Here is a 20,981-nt window from a genome sequence, read left to right on the forward strand (position 1 = left end):
ACAGCACTGGTAATATTAATCTTTTCAAACTGCCTGTCCTTTTCTTTTACTGTTTAATAACACAACATGCTCTATAAACATTAACATCTTCACAGATGCAGATCAGTGCAGATCTGATTCATCTGGTTCATCTGCCAAGTAGGTTTTTACAAACATATACCATTGAAACCAATAAATGCCCAGGACCAGTGGACGGCTGCTCACATGCACCACTCACCAATGGGTTTAGGCAATAATTGGGAACATGAGCTGGTCATCTGCCTTGCTGCTCCAATTGCAGGAAACCAATCAACGTCTAGAAATGTACCCCCTCTTTACAAAACATTTACACCCTGCACCGCTAACCCCTAATCGTATACTCAGTGATTTGCATATTCTGACAGCAGCGTGCAAGTTACAGATAATTAAAGATACAGACTGCGTCCACAGGCTTTGCTTCATAATAAAAACAAAAGATGACCATCACTGACCCACCACCACACCGGCCCTGCTGAACGATGTTGTGGGCAGCACAGTGTTCTCTTTGGCTTCTGCAGACACTTTCACGTCCATCACAGGTGCTCTAACCTGGTGGAACACGCCTTTTCTGGTGTTCTATACCAAACGCCAACGCAGCTCCACGGTGGTGGGCAGCTGCGCCCTGAGGCCACCCTCTCAGGAAGCCGGTTTCTGATTGTTTCGGGCAGAGACATTCACACCGGTGGCCTGCTGGAGGTCATTCTGCACGGCTCGGCCAGTGCTCAACCTGTTCCTCCTGCCACAAAGCAGCAGATATCGGTCCTGCTGATGGTTTGAGGACCGTCTACGGCCCCGTCCAGCTCTCCTACAAGTAATTGCCTGTCTCCTGGAATCTCCTCCATGTTGTGGAGACTGTGAGACACATCAAATGTCCTTGCAGCAGCCTCATGCTCCCAGTGGTGATAATGACTCTGGCTAAAGCAAACGCTAGTGGGAAACCAGTCAAAGAGATCAAGAGGGAGAAACTTGAATTGGCCTCCACATATAAAAACCAGCCCTGTTTTCACAACAATGTTGTCCCATTGTTGATCCTCCAGTGCACCTGCTGTTGATTCCATCACCACCAACGCAGCTGAAACTAATTAACATCCCCCCCTGCTACTTACCTGACTGGATTCTTATCAGAGAGGTGCAATTGAATTCATGCCTTTCGCACGTAAAAGATTGTCCCTTTAATTATTTTGAACAGTGTGTACACAGTACCGTGCTATAAAGCGTTACAGTATAATTCTGGCACGGGGCTGCCTGGGCCTGAGTTGTTTTTGCGAGCAAAAACGCAACACTGATAACAACTCACCATAAATAAGTAATAGCGACTAAGGAGAGGATAGAATAGGAATGCGAGGCAGAGTGTTTTTGCGCAGTGGAGACCGAGACATTATTCTAATCACTTTTATTGGCAGGGGAACAACCGACTTTTTGTATCTGTTCAGGCAGCAGAGTGGGGACACTGTGATGGGAAGAGAGGGTTTTAGCTGTTCAAGATATAAGTGGAAACTGCTGATATACTCATATAGGCTATGTTAGTTTTCTTGTGTTATCACAGTTTGATATTCATCACTACACATTGAAACATTAACTTTGTGACAGGGGGAAAGAAATAATCAAATAAATCACAAAAAACACCATTTAAAAATAACATTTTTTGCAGTGTTTCCATTTTCTTTCAAACTATAGCTGTACTCTTTTGTAGTTGTACATTGATTCAGCTGTTGGTGTAAAAAGTAACACGGATTGGGTAGAGGCTGCCAAGAGCCCAGCTGGGCTCTGCTATTAACTCTTTAACAAGCTTATGTGTGGGGAGAAATGAGTTGGCGCACTTCATTATCGCCGCTTCCACCTCTGGCTTCCCGACACTGTGTGAGCCGCACGTAAAGAGGGGTGACACATAGCTGCAGGGGAAGGGTTCACTACTGTCACAGAGGAGGATGTACGCTGTGGACTCACCTCAGCTGTATAACGCCTTCTTTTCCTGCAGTTTGAGGACTATAAACGTATGTCTGGTACAGAGATGCACAGCCATTTCACTTGGAATAATATATGGCTTGCCTCCTGTGGACAATCGGTCTTCCAAGTTTCCACCGATCCCACCTTTTCGGAGCGGCTGCACCCAGGGACCAGCACCAATTCTGAGGCCGCCGTCCTTGACCGAGGCGCATATTGTATTCAGGAGGTGTCTCTTAGAATAATGCTGCTCATCGCTGGTCTGCATTCAAATGGTGCGAGCATGCATACCACCATAATGACGATGGTGAGCGTTGGTATTCAATAAGCAGAAAATGGAGAGCGTAGAGCAGCTGCGCGCTGTGCAGGTGTCCTGATACTGAAACTGTGCAATGCACACAACTTGGTGTGATGGAACCAGTCGAAATGCCTCCCACACATGTTAACCCTCATTTATCTTCGGGACACAGAAAGAAGAGGAGGAAAAAAAAGCCACCTGTTCACTTTCATCTCAGCGAGGAATGTAATTATTTTGAGAGGTGTGGGTAAGTAGGAGAAGCGTGAGCTCCATAAGTCACAGCGATGCTCTCTGATGTGTGAATTAAAGTCTGGGAAATATTGCGCCAGTTAATTTGGTTTCTTTGGATTCAAAAACCTGAGACCCCAGTGTAAATTTCTCTCTTGAAGTGTAGCATTACCGAGAATGTACCGTGGAGTTCGACAAAATAAGCAACCCTTCTCATCTCATATAGTCCATGGTGGTGACAAAAAATATCCGGTGCGCTGTCAGCTTTCAGTACTGAGAACTCACGCTGTTTATGGTTTTGCTGTTACTTCCCTAATGCCACAAGTTTATTTTGCTAAATATATCTGGCTCCACGGCTACATTGGTAAACTACAGCATTTCATCCACATGGACGCTGTCCATTGCCTTGTGAAGAACTCTCTTCAGGCACTCGTTAGTATCTATGTTTAATTTCTTGGAGGTGAGAAATATAATTGGAATACATTAATAAAAGCTCTTCAGCAAGAGTACAGGAGTTAACATGACATGGAGTAACAAAAAAGAATGACATTAGCTTTGCTTGTCCATCTCTATGAATCCTTGGACACTTATTGATGCCCTATTGACCGAACCACAATGCACAATAAAAAGATATATAATGTAACAGTACAAGTTACTTATTACCATTTGTGAGAATTTTTGGAGTGAATATTGTGTGATGAATAATAATGCCTTTAAGGTATGGCCTGTTGACCTTTTGCCAGAATAAAATGGAGCAGTGGAAGAGCAGCTTTGGAATGAGCTTCATTTAATTAATGCAGAGCTGAATTAAATATGAACAGTCTGAGTACAGTCTAAAGACTGTTTCTTATGTTCCAAATATGACCAGCATCTGTTATGGGTTTGTTGATTTTTTCTCTTTCTTGTGCATTTTGTTTTTTCACAGAGCTCGCCAGACTAAGCTCTTTTTAGAAATTGTTCATTTGTGAATCTACACTGATTATCAAGGCACCATACAGAGGATGCAAACTCATGAATACACCACCCCCCCCCCCCCCCACCCACCTGCTTTGTTTATTGATAATTGTTGGCAAATATCAGGCATCATGTGGCAACATGTGATTAGCGATTCTCTTTCATGCATACTTGATCTATATCTTCTGGCTGGTCTGGTCATTATTATCATCCTATCATGAATTAGTACTTGTTGGAAGATTATTGACTGTTCATTCTACAACTCCTAGTTAAATCAATGAGGGGGTGGAATACAAAGTGGGGAAGGAAAGTTTTTCATTCAGGGCCAGATAAATGAAAGTTTTTATTACATGGGTTTCAAGCACGGTTTGTGCCTCAGTGTAAATTAAACCCTTAAATCTTGTGCTTGCAATATCATGTTCGGCCAAAAGCAAAACCCCAAAAGTATTTTCCCCACGAATGCTGTACTTCAAAATAACAGCAGCAGACAAACATATGAATAATTAGCCATTATAAAAGGAAAACATGAATTGCTGGATCCATTAGTGCCCACTTAGCCGAACTAAAACAGCAGAGTGTACGCAGCAAAATTGCACATGGAGGGGATGGGGGGGTCTATTGAATTGTTTGCTTGTTATGACTACAAAAATATTCAACTGCCATAATGACTCCCATTTCCCCATCATTTTCATACCAGCTGTGGCAGAAAGACCACGCTGTAGATGTAAGAAAGGTATTTGGGCTTCCACACTACGGAGGCATCCAGATAGATCTCCATGTGAGTAGCTTTTTAAAGTAGTTTGCCCTTCAGCAGCTGTGGCATGAAGCTAGAAAGACTGAGGGGCTGGTCCTGTTCTAGTTTTTTTGAGACAAGGCTCTAGCCTCTTTGCATTTCAATAACTAATTACTCTGGGTGCCCAGGGATACATTTATTCTGCCGTTGAGTGTAAATCCACATACATCGGTCCAGCTTTGTGATCTCAACGGTCATTAATATCACTTAAATTGCTGTCAGTATTGCATTATCCTTATTGTCTCCATTATTATTACTCTGGCCTCATGAAATATAACCCTCGCGCTGATTCTTACAGCAGCGATAATGCCAGAGTGCAGAAATGTTCAACTGATTAGTAGGAAAGGGGAAAAATGTAATCAAGCGTGACATTTAAAGCAGACTGAAGCGTCATCCGTCCCCTCTGCGTTGGGACCTTGAGGAGTAATCACACTGCTTTCTATTCAGCTAACTGCACGGTTTCTGTTTCAAATCAAAGTATTAGTGGTGTGTGACTCCAGTACATGGAGGGCAGGTACAATGTTTTCCCTATTCGTCATCTTAGCTTAGTGGGCTAGCAGGCTCTAGGCAAAAAGTCAGAGGGATTACTAAGATTTGCCCTCAGGGTGTATGAACCTGTGTACCAAGTTTTCCAAACATCTGGGGAAAGTTGATGAGATATTACTTGAGCCAAGCCTCGAGGCTTAATATCTTATTCCCTAGTATATTTAAAGCTTCTCGTTTTTTAATCCAACCTAGTCCCTTCTACGTTTTCACAGAACAGTGAAAGGCAAAAAAAAGTTCAGACGCAAGCAAGCGTGTCCTTATTGCTTGTGTTGACCTTCTCACCCAGAGATGATTGGTTTGCCAAAAATGTGAGTGATTTTCATTGTATTGCAGCCACCTCTTAAAGGCTTAGTGGTTTGCTGAGCGTTTACTTTTAAAAGCATTATTAAGGAACATCACAGATGTAATAATTAATGCATGTAATTGTGTTAACAAGTGTTGTTCAGCTCCCTTTGGCTTGCTGAAATATAGTTTTACATCATGTGCATGACTAATAGCTGCATTATAATTACTGTAAGAACATTGAGAGTGCATTGTCTGTGAGATGGTGTGATTTGTCCGCATTTGCTTCTCTCCAACTGTACTCTGTGAGGGTGAAGGTCTCTCTTAATATTATTAGTTTCAACTCGCCATCAGTTAGAGATGTAAAGCCTCCGATCGAGGCTCCGATTGAAGCTGTCCAATCCGTTTATGTGAGGCAAATTGGTGTAAAACACAAAGGGGTGATACATATCCCAGCAGATAATGATGATCTCTACCCTTCAGCCTTTATATCCATACAAAGTAATCAAATTAAGAGACGACCGCAGGACAAATTACGTTCCTCAGACACACTCACACAAAAAATAATTATGCAGAGAGCAACACAGATTCTAAGACAGATGTTGGTGCATGTAAATAGAGTGACATTTACGATTAAAGGTATTGTCTTGAGAGGAATAAATGTTTCTCCCAGCCGATTTGATCACAAATTTCCATCTCAGATATTGTTAGTTATACCATACCCGATAATCATCTCATACCAAAACGATTTGATAAATCCATCTCTTTTTTGATTGTTTGATTTTGAGTGTTACTGTATTTCTTACAGCAGCCTAATAAAGCAAAGCTGGATCGTGTCCCGGTGTGTTATACAGAGAAGCAGATTGTTGACAAAATTGGAGACAAACAAGCAGCCTTCCTGCAAGCTTTTGTTCCCGTCCTTCCATCCCACTCACCCCCCGGGGAGATTAGCAGGTAGTGGACAGATTGAAACCAGACAGAGAGGGGATGATGAATTGAAGCATCAGTTCCAGGAAAATCACACACAGTACCTCACCTCGGTGTAACAGTGAGACTGATGCTGCTCCTACACACACACACACACACACACATGTTCCATCTGCTTTCCAGCTTTCCCATCCATTACACTCTATTAACTCATATCTATTTTGATATAGTTAGATTATTTTTACTGTTTCAATAAAATGTTGAGCAGTCAATAAGAATTGCAGGGCTTTTGTGACGACAACAAGCAACAAAAAAGTCAAAAAGAGATCAGATACGGGAAATCACAGAACACGCAAATTGGACACAAAGTTGTACAGGCCATCATATTTTTTACCCCCAGTGATAAGATCCCAACAGCAGTGAGGCGGCAACACTTAATCGCTTTTCAAGAGATTTCTTTTTACGTTGTTTGTAATCACTCACCACATTACATTTGCAGTTTGACAACCCAGCCTTTCCGAATAACAAATGACAATGTGCAAGGAAGCCCCCACTGCAAAACACGCCAATTGAACAGATCCATCAGGTGTCACGGCTATGTGAGGGATGTATTCGTCTCTGGAATGCCACTTAGTGACGCCTCTTTTGTTTTTGATGCTGGCACAATTAACCGCTTAACTATATTTGCACTTAAAGTTATGAAATCGTCTTAATTTTGGTGTCTTTTCGCGCCTTGACCTGAAACATCTATGACAAGCAGAATCATTGCTTCTCCTTGAAAAGGCCTCGTTGTTGTGTGTAAAAGGCTGACCACGCAAAACGATATACAGGTGTGTGACTCCGCTGATGTCCCGACCAGCAAGTGGCTGAAGGTTTTGTTGCTAAATCTGAAGTGGGAAAAAAAAAATCCATTTAAGTCCTATTAGTAGTGGAGAGCAGCCTGCAGTGCCCTGTGCACGGTGTGCCAGCTGTGCCAGCTGTGCATAAAAGGAAATCATTGCCGTGGCTGAAAATGCCAGCTCCTGATTTGCACTTTGCCTTTTAATTTGAAAGCATCCTCTATCCTTCCTTGACCTTTCATGTAAATTTCAGGCCCTTCACTGAAGGTGAATTCGTCTCTGACCACTGGTGGGAGGGAGAATTCACTCATATGGGGGTAATTATCGCTGGGTTCAGGTTTGATTGCACAAAGAGATGTAGATTCATACTTCCACTCAGGGAATTTATCATCCTCTTATTATTTTTGCATTGATCTTCTCTGCTCATGTGCAACTGGTCTTGGTGGCATTAGAGCCCTTAATGAGGGTGGCAGAATATCTTTAACGCCACACTAGGCAGGATATTAATGAAAAAGTACACCTGTTTTAGCAGATCACAGGGCTACAGTTCAGAAGAACCCAGTGGCTTTCCTACAACACTTTTCAGCTCACAAAAAATGACTACATTCAGAATAAAAATAGAAACAGCCAAATGCAAACTTTCCATCCAAGATCTGTTATCCGCATCGACATGTTGTTAATTACAGTTAAAATCACACATTAAGGTTGTGATTTCGTGACAAATTGCCTTGACGTTCTTGCTTAATCTTTATACACATCCTTCCACTCCATTTCTTTTTTTTCCTCCTCTCAAGTAGTAACAACATCACTTTCTGCTGTAATGCTGTAATACAAGAAAACACTGCTAATTGAACCAAGTATCCCTCTGGTACGAATAGCAGAAAACCCTGGTCGACTCCAATTAGCAATGTTTTAACAATGGTAATCATATTTTTGGATGCTCCCTCCTGGGTATTTTTGAATAGGAATTTATTTTTGATAGCAAGCCCTTTGCTGCTGGTCTAAACTAAATGATGCAGGACTGTGGCCCCAAAACGTCACAGTGTCTCCTTCTGAAAACATTTGCAGAGCTGGCTGAAGAGGCACAGAACATCTGTTCCCTCATCAATAGTGTTTGTGGGATTGTCCCAATCGATGCAGTCAAAGCAGAGCTTCGATCCCCACTGCTGACCTGCCGCTTTAGTTCCTTCTCCCTCAGTAGCCGCTTCTCAGCGGGGGAACGGATCTCTTGAGCCCTAACTCAAAGGTTTCAAAGGAACTTGTATTTGCCATCAAAAGAGCCAAAGTATCATGCCTCACACGTTCCACTGTGAGGTGGGTTCCGAGTGGAAAACCATCCTATTATAGCAACAAATCCTATAAGGCGGTGCTGCAGGAGTCGGTCACAGAATACCGCTAAAAAAAATGTTGTGTCTACTGAACGACTGAAATCACACTCCAAAGGGAAAGTAAAACACGGCTCACTTTGAAGAAGATGAGGTAAATTGGATTTTATGCATGTCTGTGTGGGTCAGGGTTTCCGCAGCTGGTTTTTGGAATCTCTTCTAAATTGATTTGCGGAATTTCGTCTGAGCTAAAAAAGGCCCACCTCAAGGCGAATTGTTGAGGTGGGCCTTTGTGCTGAAGAAAACAGGAAAGGGGCACTTGACTCAGGTCAAAGCTGCGGGGCAGCTGCTTCGAATTGTTTTCTTGTTTTGTGTCATATGTTATTTCATTGATGGGCAGCCTATCACCACAGCCAATAGGTTAGAGCCAAGGCTCGGTTTAGAGGACAAAACAGGTAAACACTGAAAAACATTTTTCGAGGGCTTGATTGCAAATTGCATCCGTGCTACCTTTCATTCAAGCTGAATACTTTTGGGTTCCACAGGGTTGTTCATATCCCATTCACATGTCTTTTAATTTAGTAGGGATTTGAAAAAAAAATGTTTCTTTTTCTTTTTTGTTAATTGTTTACAATACTACACGTTTTTAACACGCCAGGACTGTGGAACTCTGCTGTATATGTGACAATTGCTGGTGTGTGCAAACAGTCCACAGCAGCACGCTCTCCCTGAGTGCTCAAACAGTGATGTTTGAGGGGTTGATGGCCAGCAGTTGAACTGCATAGCCGCCCCTGTCAGGGAATCTCCTCTCATCTACAGCAACTGTGTCTCTCTTAAGGCTTTGAGATCACACAGTACAAAGATTGTTCGTGCAAATCTATTTGCCCTCAGCTCCATGTTCCTCCAGTTCTATGTGCCCTCAGCTTCTTGTTCCTCCAGTTCTATGTGCCCTCAGCTTCTTGTTCCACCAGTTCTATGTGCCCTCAGCTCCATGTTCCTCCAGTTCTATGTGCCCTCATCTCCATGTTCCTCCAGTTCTATGTGCCCTCAGCTTCTTGTTCCTCCAGTTCTATGTGCCCTCAGCTTCTTGTTCCACCAGTTCTATGTGCCCTCAGCTTCTTGTTCCTCCAGTTCTATTTGCCCTCAACTTCTTGGTCCACCAGTTCTATGTGCCCTCAGCTCCATGTTCCTCCAGTTCTATGTGCCCTCAGCTTCTTGTTCCTCCAGTTCTATGTGCCCTCAGCTTCTTGTTCCTCCAGTTCTATGTGCCCTCAGCTCCATGTTCCTCCAGTTCTATGTTCCCTCAGCTCCATGTTCCTCCAGTTCTATGTTCCCTCAGCTCCATGTTCCTGCAGTTCTATGTTCCCTCAGCTTCTTGTTCCTAAACAAACCACCAGGCTGTAGAAATACGTGGACTCACTCATTTCTGCTATTGATGTGTTCTTTGATGCCATCTGGTGGATGCCCATTAGATTAATTTCACTGCAAATTCAAATCAGCGACCCCACTCACTGTCCCCATCAATACAATCCAAATGTGTTTGTATTCCTAGCGTTTACATCTAAAAGCTAACTTTTCAACATAGTATTTTGGGTAAAGCTATGATTGTTTTGCTCTTTCCTAATGCTTTTCATGCATTTAATTTGTTATGCAACCATTGAACATATTTGTTCAAGGTAAACAACGTGTGGTTGAAATGGCAGATAAGCCAGAAAACTCAGGAGGTCTATTTGCAAACCTGTCACCACCGCACTGACCTACTTGTGTACAGCAGAATTTCACCAATTCATATAATTTATACAACTATAAATAATCAGTGTGTGTAAAATCTGAATCCCATTTACTTTAAATGCTGGTCTGTACATATCCCCACGACATTAAATATTAAATAATGAACTATATTAGCAAATACATGACACAAAAAGATGAATTATCTGCTTGCATGACAATGAGATGAACTCCTGTGAGCCGGGCCATCCGGCACACTGCTGAAAGCCGACGCTTTGCATGATGTTCATAATTCAGGAGGACACGAGCAGGGTGGCTCCTGGGGGGGGCTTGACGAGGGGGGGCGGGGGGCGGAGTCTGTCTCTGCGAGGGCCGATGGAGGGAGACTGAGGCGGGGAGAGGGGCATCCGAACAAGTGGATCGCCTGAAGGCTCGCTGAGTGAAACTTGGACCCACTTCTCGAGTGGAGATGGAGTAAGCAAAAGAGGTATTCGTCACATGTTCAAATGTTGGCTCTTCGGTCGCTGTGTATTTCCAGGCGACGCATTAACTGTATCGTTGTGTTTTTCCCTCTGCGTTTTGTCCTGTAACACGAGGCTGTCCGCGCGCTTGTAAATGAGTGCACTTGCTTCATAGTTGGCCGAAGTGTGAGTCGCAGTCCAATTGAGGAGATGAGATAAGAAAACTTTTTAGGGAAATTGAGTTTTTCTTTACAAAAAAAAAAAAGCTCTTAAAGGGGAACACCACCTAAGTGAAGAATGCCCATGAGTGTTATTCGCGTGGCCCGGCGAAGTGCGATGGATGACTGTGAAAGGCGACCTACTGTCTCTCTGTGAAACCACAGTGCTGCATAGATGACGGGTGGGGGAAGCGTTTCTTGGATCCACAGATGATTGTATTCCTTTTAACTAATGGCTTCATTCTATTTGGGTGCTGGCAGTTCTTTATTCCCTTATACTAGGACACATGTCATATCATAACAACACATCTCCCCCAGTTTATACTGGATGGCGCTTCAAATCACTTTTTGCATTTGGGAGTGAATTGTCCATGCGTACTAATAGTTTTGGACAATAGGAATAACTTTTTTTTTAAATGGCTGTACTTCCCCTTTAAAGCAGTGTATTCTTTACTTAATAACATTCCAATATAAATCATGTTTTGGTCAATGTAAACAGTTTATCGCACAATCATCAAATGGGATTCTTTCAGCTGTAAAGGATGGGAACTAGTTATTAAGATGTGTTACTGTAGATGTGTGAGGGACAAAGTGTCCAAGATGTCTCTTCTCTTGCCTCACGCAGGCCGAGACACACTCCAGCTCTCGGGTGTCCCTTGATGGGTGTTTTTAAATGGTGCATAGTTTTCTTATCATATTTCTGTTGTCATTGAGCAACGGGGAACTTTTTGAGTAGGGATCCGCTGCGTTTTTATCATAGTCAACATTCCCAATTCTATATTCCCAAACATATACATATAGGTTCAGTTGACTCTGGTATTCAGTTTGGTGCTTTGTCTGCAACACAAGCAGCAGATTGTTCGTGCAGGGGTGCGGCATAAATTATGTTGATTTTAGTATTATAGCCACCTGTGAATATTTTTGCACGTTGAAGTGCCTCTCAAACTAAAAGCGGTTGAACACTCAAACTTTGCTTCAAATAATGTCTTTACTGTCTTCACGGATAGAACTGTAAACTGAAAACTGTTACTTTTCATATTCATCACAGCAATTCCTATTTTGCTCAATATGATTGAAGATTTCTTACCTAAGTTATGTCATGTATTCAATAAAAGCACAGGTTAGGAATTTTTGTAAACAGTTTTGTATTGATCCTCTTTAGCAGAGAAGAAGAGTACATTTAAAGATTTCCAATCTCATTTTCTCTTTTCCTCAGTGTGTGCTTGCCTGTAGGCCGTGATAAAATTTAGGCTTCAACAACTCAATTTTACGTGTCTTTCCTTTTTGATATTTATGATCCCTTTAAAGTTACACGGATCACCGTCCTTGCAATCCATAAAAACACTGACTCGTTAGTCAACGTGCTCTGTAATTAATGTAAGTTTACCACGTTGGGGAAATGCTCCAATATCCATCATAAAAAATAGACATTTTTCAACCCGAAAAGCGCGTCAATCCTGTTGACGAACGAATGCATGAGAACCTAATCACCTGAATGTAACTGATACACAGCGCGTTCACCTCACCTGCTCTCTTGTTTTCAGAGGCCAGTGTGCTCAGCAGGAAGCCCCCTCCCTCCCCTGCTTGATAATAGGCCGGCAGAGCATGGAACAGGTGCAGATTGTGGACTTGTTTGCAGCCCTTGAATGGTCCTTTTGTGTTTCGCCACTACCCAGACCCAGAAACTGTGCAGAGAACCGATCATGTAAATAATTCACTCTGTACGGCTCCCGTACCTGTTGCGGAAAGTTAGGTATCTATAATGTGAAGATGCTTGTATCAAATGTCCCAGACAAGGAGACATGTCTGACAAGTCCTAAAAGGTTGATACCGTTCAGTATTAGGTGGTCATTTTGTCGAATTGCATCCACTTTCAAGAGATTTGCGTTCAAACAGATTCACGCGATGCTGCTTCTCTGAGAGAAGCAGAGAAAAACATGTTATCGTGAAAGTCACTTTGCTGGACCACTCACACACACACACCAAGCCGCCGAGGTGTGTTACGCAACACTCAATTGGTCAGTTCCCACACCGTGTTTGTCTACTTGTTGCATGAGCGCGTGGCTCAAGGGTCCACGAGCTTGGCTGAAAATTAACCTTCAGCTGGTTTGTGCTAACATTAGCGGCCTGATATTTATCAATTATTCATCATGTTCTGCTGTGCCTGTGCAAAGCTAAATGTGTCTCACCATGGAAACAGCCTTCTGTCTCCGCCGGAGGGTGTTTCAGCGGCCACGATGACTCCAACCAGGCTGTCCCGATCTGCTCCACATTTTCATACGTGCGATGGAACAGGCCAGCTGCACAGTGTGTCGCTGGTTTCATGACTCAACTTGCTAATTGGTTCCGTTTGTTGACAGACTTGACAGATGTGGATGTAGAAGTAAGTAAAACTATCCTAAGTCTTACACTATCTGTCTCTGTAACTGTCTTTTTTTTCATTGTTTGCCTCATTATTGGTTATTTATTTGCTCGGCTGCTTGTTTTCCGTCTTGGATGCATAAAGTACAGTCATAGTTTTAGATTCACTTTCATTTAAAGAGGGCATATTACGTCTAGATGGTGATTTGTTGCTGGTGTTTATTTTATTCATTAATAGATTCATAAACTGCACATTTTATGTGTTTCTGGTATTTCTGTCAGTGTATTTTTCTTAAACACTAGAGGGTGCAGTGTCACTGCAAAAGCTCATTTCTAAGCTCATGTTATTTAGAGTAATGCTACATTATGTTACCACACTACACAAGTGTGCCTCACGTTCTTTGAAAGTTGAGAATTTTCTCAAAACAATCATTTTCGATGGCAGAAAACACATACAAATATAAATAGATCCTCAAACATTTTATACCAAAAAACGTAAAAGACTTTAAATGTGTATTTTTGGACCCTTGAAACAATGAGCCGGCCTGTTGGTAAGTGGAGTAGAGTGATTGCAGGCAGGTGTGACTTTGTCTTTAATGTCACTTCATATCTGTTTTACTGATATAGGTGAATGATACCAAGTATTCCTGCTGACTGGGGATCATGTCTTTCCACCACAAACAAAAAGCCTGTTGTTAAGACATGTCTTTTACCTGCTTGTTGTTTACTGTAACAACATGAGCATTCTCAAGCATTGTTTATATGTAGGTCACAACCAGGGCTCGTAGCCAATTGTAATCCGACTCTGCAGGTGCCGTAGCAACATGATGAGTGCATTTTGTTGTTTTTGACAGTTATCTCAAGTGAGCTGCAGTTAAGGGGGGGGGGGGTTAGAGGATGAGGATGCTGCATTCCGTTGAAATTGTTTTCTTTAGGCTACTTGTATCTTTGACAGGTGATTGAAAAGGGAATTTACTGACTCATTAGACTGTAAGAGAACTTATAGCACGGGAGCTCCCTGTTTTGATGCAATGATATTTTAGTTTACTCTGATGCAATGTTTGACATGTTATTTTTGGCCACATGGCTCTGTTTTGTTCAGCAAAGCCATTTATACGTCAAAAAAAGTGTGTAGGCTGGTTGTTCCATGTTCTCACTGTGGTTTCTTCCCAAAAGAGACCTTCTCTTCACGTACGTACACTGGGTGTTTGTATTGCTGATGATGTAGGTTGGACTTGGAAAAACTGGTTCATGTTGTAGGTGTGTCCTGTCTGACTTGGTGTTTGTTTCAGTAGTTGAAAAGCTGAATAGAGCACAGGCAGCGAGCTGTGCGAATGTTTCTCTGGACTTAAGTGTTACTTGATGCTTTCACACCTCCCACTAATTTCCTCAATGACGCAAGCTATAAACAACAGGAAATAATGCAGTGGGAGGACAATGTGGTTCCCGGCACACAGATTTAGGAGAAAGCGCCCGTGAACGGGCTGATGTTGAAATGCTGAGCTGATGGAAGCGGTGGGGACCTTTTCAGAGATGATTTGATTCCCTGTCAGACTTCACTGATTGTGAAGCGGAGTTATTGTGCGGTTGTAAGATCTTCTCGTTCATGCTGGTAATGAGTTTGGCATTTTTTTCTTCGAAAAATGAGTTTGCACCTCATTAACGCTGCCAGAAGCAAGACGTGTGTAACTTTGATGTGTAGATTCCAAGACAAACACAGGATATTTATTCTGGAATGCCTCGCGGCCATGCAGTAGGCGGGGATGTTGTAGTCATAGCTGCCTCTATTTCCCTCTCCCAACCTATTTAGTTATGACTTTACCCGTCTGTTCTGTTGCCTTTTTGCCGAAAAGAGGAGGGACCTCTTAAGTCATCCAATAGCTGCCCAATACATGAATGTTTCTGTAACTCGCTGAACTGCCCTGACAAGTGCAGGGGTTAAAACACATCAGCAGACCGAAGCTGACAGCTCCGGCTGCATCTATGAACAGCAGAAAAACCGCTGCCTTACCAGGAGATCTTTGCGAAGAAGGAAAAGGAAGAGAAAAAATAGACACTGCACAAAAAAAAGGGGGTTGGAAACCTGGCACAGCTTCAAATGACTTTTTTGGAAGAATGATAGATGTAGGCTCACTGGCGTCCAACATGTCTTTAGAGGGGAGTGCTGTGAGAGACATGGCCGAGAGTGAGACGGATTGCTCTGAGGGACTGGATGAGGTTGTCCTGGGGCGCATTGCCGGCCTACCTCTGGATCCTTTCCCGCACAAAGACTTCAGAGGGAAGTTTAAAATGATGCGCCATAAGAAGAGGCCCACCATTCTTGAAAGTAGGTACCACTTTGTCTCTGAGAAGCTGTGATAATTGCCTCAAGAATTTTAATCTGGGAGCAGTGTCTGTTTTTAAAAATGGGGTGCGAAAGGTAATACCAGCAGCGTGGTTACCACCGTCACCACTTTGCGAAATACCTCACCTCCCAGTTGTATTTGTCATGCTCACCAAGAAATCTGATGGCTTGTTAATAATGGAGTCAGACAGTGCAAGACACCTTGTGATATTATTGAGCTCGTTGTCATAAATCAGCTGTTTGACCTCATCTTCCCAGTTGTCCGCACTCTGTTTTTTTGAAAAAATCAACTAGACAGTAAAGAGTTGAAGGGCCAGAGATTAGGGGGTGAGAAGGACTCAAGTGTGAGACCTTCATAACCACAGAGACGGCTGAACTGGACAGACATACTTTACATTCCTTACATTCATCAGAGCCTGATAATGATAAGTGCTTAATGTGTCATTTCTTTTACAGTATTTCTTACCAGCAATGTGCTTCTGATTTATTGATCTGCCAAAGGTGTTGCTTTGAGTCTGAACAGGCTGCCTCTGAAGCTCCATATATAGAAACCTGGTAATTATGGAAGGATTACTGAAGTAGCCTTGCTTTACAAAGTGTCGCTGATCCTATCAGCAAACTGTCAGTGCTTTATGTCTAAATGTTTGCCAGCCGTTGTGCTCACACCTTTAGAGATATACAGATAATGCGCTCTGCAATAAACATCATATTTAAGCTTCTTCGGAGTGGCCCCTATATGTTCATGCTAACCGCTTCTAGCTGTTAGATGTGGGGTGTGATACAAACATTGTGTTTGTATGGTGTATTCCATACGTATGCTTTTTTTGAGATGTCTGTGGAGGTGTATTTACCTGCATCGTGGCTGTCGAGTATTGAGATCGAGAGGCAAGTCCAGTGAAGTTATTATACTGCTTCTATATAGGAAGCTCAGACCTTTACATCAACTTTTTCCTGTTTAACAGCCTTCTTCCAGGTCCAAGTCCTGCTCACCAGATTATTAACAATGGATAATTCAAGGAGTGCTTATGTAGTGTTCTGCGTTGATTCCTGTTCTCAGTTATAGTGTTTCCCTGTGACTTTAAAAAGAAAAAGGAATTTCCCGTAATAAGTCCAATTTAGTGTAATTAGACTATAGTACGTCTTATCAGCGTTTGTCTCTAGACATAAACATAAGGGACAAAAAGATTCAGAATACGCCCTGATCATATCTATAACAGAGCTGCTTTGTGGAATCCTCAACATTACCATTATCAGATTACTTGTAATTCACGAGACAAATGATTATTGTAGAGTTCATATCATACAATCTGTTTAACAATGCTAATATTGGCTCATTGAACGAGGGAGAGGAGCTGTTTGCGCGTCAAATATTATATTAGAAGATTTACTTATTTTAGAAGTAAGAGACACCAAAGACAAACCAAGCAAAGCTCAGCTGGGACATATGGATTTGAATAGTAAATATGATTTTCAGCAAAAATATAATCTTGAATATTTTCAAGTTTAAGCTTGAAATGTGTTAACACCACTTTAGGTAGGATGTGACTCACAGTATCTGTAGCAACCCAAAAGCTTAATTTCATGGTGTTTGTTTAGTGTCCACACTTACGGTGTCTATTCTTTAATGTATTATTCAACACCCTGTTCATCTTAAAAGTGATGACAACGAGTATTAAGTACTATGTATTTCCTCTTTAAGGCAGACTTAACAGCCTCTACGAGGATAACCAGTAGAACTGCTCTGCAAAGTGTACACATTGTCACCGGGTAGGTTTTTACATATTAAAAAAATACAAAGCTCTCTGACTCCATCTCCCTTGGAGTGTTAGTATATACACTTTGGGAAGCGTAACAGGTTGCACACTCAACACCGCACAAATGATGATGAAGAGCACAGCACTTTTTGGACATGTGGGGGTCAAATGAAAACACAACAGAGCTATTGGAAGGAGGCGGCAGCCGGGCAGCAGTGTCTTGGGTATAGTCAGGACACCGAGGCCCTGAAATGTGTGTTTACCAAACACTGCTGCAACCAGCCACGGCCTCTCCATCACAGAGTGCGTTATGTAAGGAAGGTCAAGTGGCTGTCGCTTGATGGATGGACAGAGTGCTGATAGGATTATGTTAAGAGCGTTAAGAGAGTAGAGTAGTAGAGTAAAGGGGGGCTTGGAGGTTGTCTCGTTTTTCTCCATATGGTGAGTTTGCTTTTTCCGTAGAAAAAAGTTTTGGATTGGATTTGATTGGCGCGTGTCAAAACAACAAGAGCAATTCTTTTTTAAACATGAGTAACTTATTTATTTGGCTTTTTTCTTCATATTTTTGCATTCTTATATGAGTACCTTTTGAACTACTCTACTAATATGTTTTTTTATTGATAAAGTAGGATAAAACAATTGCTATTTTATATAGGCCTGTGTATATAATTAATGATCCCCCTTATAATCATCATAAGAAAAGTCTATGCAAATCTAAAGACATGCATCGTATTTGACAAACGGTGTTATAGTTTTTGCACTCCAGGCAGGTTAAAGGCCAACAGTCAGCCCCTGCTCCCATGTAGATCCCTTGTTAATCCTGTCTGCCTGCTGACCACTTGCGTGTCTTTTTTTCCTTCCCCCGCTCTCACAGATGTTGCCGGCTATGTGTCATACTTCCCTCGTTCTCCGTCTCCTCTGCCAGTGGCAGCGGCCTGTCAGATGCTCTCAGTCACGCTGAAAGACGCAGAGGCCCAGCGATGACATCGTTATCATGCCCTGCACGCAGACAAACAGTAGTTATTATTAACTGCACTCCGCTAAGAGGATTGCTTCCTGCACTCTCAGCCTCCACGCAGTTGTTTAAAAGGAGCTTGCATTGCCGCCCACTGCCTGCCGCGGCTTTAGAGAGAGAGAGAGAGAGAGAGAGGGAAAGGAGGGAGAGAGAGAGAGAGGGCTGATAGCCAAGGACATGACACAAGAGGAGGAGTAGAGCAGTGCTAGTGTGTTTTCTCAGGGGTTCGTCAGCACAGCGCTGTGTGCGTCACAGAGAGGTGACAGCAGGAGGCTACCTGCTTGTCCCAGCCCAGCTGCTGCTGCTGCTGCTGCTGCTGCTGGAGGGATACCTCAAGTAAAGTGTGGTGGGGAGGGGGGAGGGGGGGACACCCAACAGCAAGCCGCAGCCATGGCCAGCCAGCAGGACTCCGGCTTCTTTGAAATCAGCATCAAATCCCTTCTGAAATCGTGGAGCGGCAGTGAGTAGCAGTTTGTCTTGTTGTTGTGGTTTTCGTCCTCAGCTGACAGAGCTGCCTGACTCCGCTGCGGAACGTGACTTTTTATAGCCTTTTGTCCCTGCTGGGGTTGGCGGTTGCTTGCGGCATAAAGAGCTGAATGTTCGACATGCCAGTTGCTGCAAACTTAGATACATCGTACTTTTAGCAAAAGAGGCTCTGCACCCCTAAAGGTTTTCAATGGTCGCATAGCAACAGCCAGGAAAATAAGCCATTGAGCAAGAGTTTTTGGCTGGAATAAGTTGCTCATTATACACAGGCACGCAGTACTGTGGCACAGCTCCTATTGCTAAGTTTGTCACGAGGACTCTGATGTATGCAAATTATACCTGCTGTTTTCTTATTTTACTTCAAACCGTGAGTCTCTGACAGAGACTAAACACCTCTTATTAAGTGCTAGGGCACAGTAATAGGATTAGTAGAGGTTCAGCTTGGCTGCATATTCTATTCAGAACTCACAGCTCCACTACTTCCCATCATGGCCCATTAGGATGGGATAGGATGGCTCTCTGCATCGGATTCACAGGGTAATTCGGTTTGGGTATAAGATATAACCGGCTGATTATATAGATGCACTCTCTTTGGAAGAAAAACCAACGGAAAGGTGGATATAGTTTACAGATAGTCGGAAAACCAGCAGACCTCAGCAAATTAAACAGTTGCAGTATAGATCCCCAATTACAAGTTAGTGACATATATGACATGTAACAATGCTTAAGATCCAAAGCGAGTGACAACAAGTCGCATCGCGCATGCAGCGTTGTAGCTTTTGCTATTGAATTGCAATGAAAAGAGATACCACAGAACATGCCGTCCCTGTTCAAACACTCAGCATTGAGCCACCTCCTGATGATGTTGCATAATCATCCGTGTGGGTCCCGTTGCTGCTATATTGTGTTATATTCACCGTGGCAACAGTTATGCATTTAACATTTTCCCTAAATATGGATCTCCTACTCTCATCTCTCTGCTGTTGTTTACATGCACTGTTTTGTAACAATGCAGAAAATGGCAAGAGAGACAATTTAGTTAATAAAAATTACTCTAAAATCCAGAGGATTCCAGACTTGATTTGACTGCTGATCATCTATAAATCTCTCTCTCTATATACATATATAGATGTATATATATATATATCTTCATAGTTCAATATATAAGAATTGATCAAGTTTTAATAAGGCTGGAAACCACAGTGTGCGTTTTCCAACTGTTCATCAGATACTGTTTGCACTTTCACCACAGAGCAAACAAAGTCGAGGTCCATTTAGCCAGTGTCCTATCATAAGTCAGTGTGCACAGCTCTAATAAAACAGCAACAACCAGCGGCACAGAACCGGCATTGTGCAGCAGCGGCGTCACGTCTGGTGTTGGAATTGCCCAAAGGCGGCCCGCCATCGGCAATCATAGCAGGAGATGAGCTGCACTGAGCCAAGCACGGCGGTGTCACACGTGTCCAGTTCAGTTGTTTATGAAATACTTTTGTGCTAAATTTCCATTTGGTTTGGTAGTTTCCTCAAATTTTTCAACCCATTTTTAGATAAACCTTCACCCCATTTTTTTTAGCTTGACACAAAAAATATTGTTCTAACATTGAATGAAATTGCAGAAGTAACTCATAGACGAATCCCTTCCGTTTAGCTGGAAGAGACGGGCGAGGTGGAGGAGGCGTTTTACGATCCTGGACTTAAACAAACAAAACGCAGCCTCACAGCAGGCAGCAGTTTCTTTGCTGAAACAGGTCTCATGGTCCGTAGTTTGAGACTGACGTTTCCGTCTGCTTTCACATAGGTCAGTCATTTCTCTCACCATTTGTAGTGTTTTTTGGGACACTCAAACTGAGAACTTGTGAATAATGCCTCTCCTTTAACTGCAAACAGAATTCAAGGCTCTAAATAAAGTCAATGAAAAGCGCACGTGACTTATTCTTTTTCATTTCAATATGGAAATGCAGTTGTTGTGGCACATCTGGTGGTTAACAGGGTTATTTCCTTTGACCTTAAACTTTATGATCTAAACCAGGCGCAAACATTTTTCCCGCTCATTACATCTGTTACATGACGTTTTGTCAACGCCCACCTTTGGATGGAGCACCTAAGAACAGCGTCCCTTTATAACCTACGTAGAGGGGTACTTCTATTCAGTGGTGGGGGAGATAAATGTAATAAAAGTAAAGCCTTGCGATTGCACAGTAGTCCCTGACAGAAATGCACAGTCAATGCTTCTCCAAGCAGCTCCAAGAAACGCTCCCGATGGTCCATGTTGACATTGGAATTTCTGGTTCAGTAAAGGAGGTCAGTGGGATCTAAATATCCACCCACTCTCTTCACAAGCGAGTGCTAAGGCGCTTGTTTACCCAGTGGGACGGTCTCTAAAGATGCATTTGGTGAACTGCATTCTTGGCACGTGTGTGTGTGTGTGTCTGTGTGTGCAAGAGGGACACTTGTTAGCCT

The 20,981-nt window shown here is 42.7% G+C and overlaps 1 protein-coding gene across 7 annotated transcripts in view; it reads left to right on the forward strand.

Annotated features, from left to right (window-relative positions):
- The first annotated feature begins 14,854 nt into the window (after positions 1–14,854).
- LOC119216416 (protein furry homolog) overlaps positions 14,855–20,981 on the forward strand; it is a 40,715-nt gene continuing 34,588 nt past the window's right edge. For 4 of the 7 annotated variants that reach the window (XM_062561236.1, XM_062561239.1, XM_062561237.1 and 1 more), the window contains exon 1: positions 18,227–18,495. In XM_062561236.1, the coding sequence (XP_062417220.1) occupies positions 18,426–18,495 (70 nt within the window). In that variant the 5' untranslated portion in view covers positions 18,227–18,425. Of the gene's footprint in view, positions 15,249–18,226; positions 18,496–20,981 lie in introns of those variants that run through there. The other 3 variants (XM_062561234.1, XM_062561235.1, XM_062561238.1) reach the window with 2 other exon arrangements.

The sequence above is a fragment of the Pungitius pungitius genome, chromosome 3 (genome assembly GCF_949316345.1).
Source record: "Pungitius pungitius chromosome 3, fPunPun2.1, whole genome shotgun sequence".
Taxonomy (NCBI): Eukaryota; Metazoa; Chordata; class Actinopteri; order Perciformes; family Gasterosteidae; genus Pungitius; species Pungitius pungitius.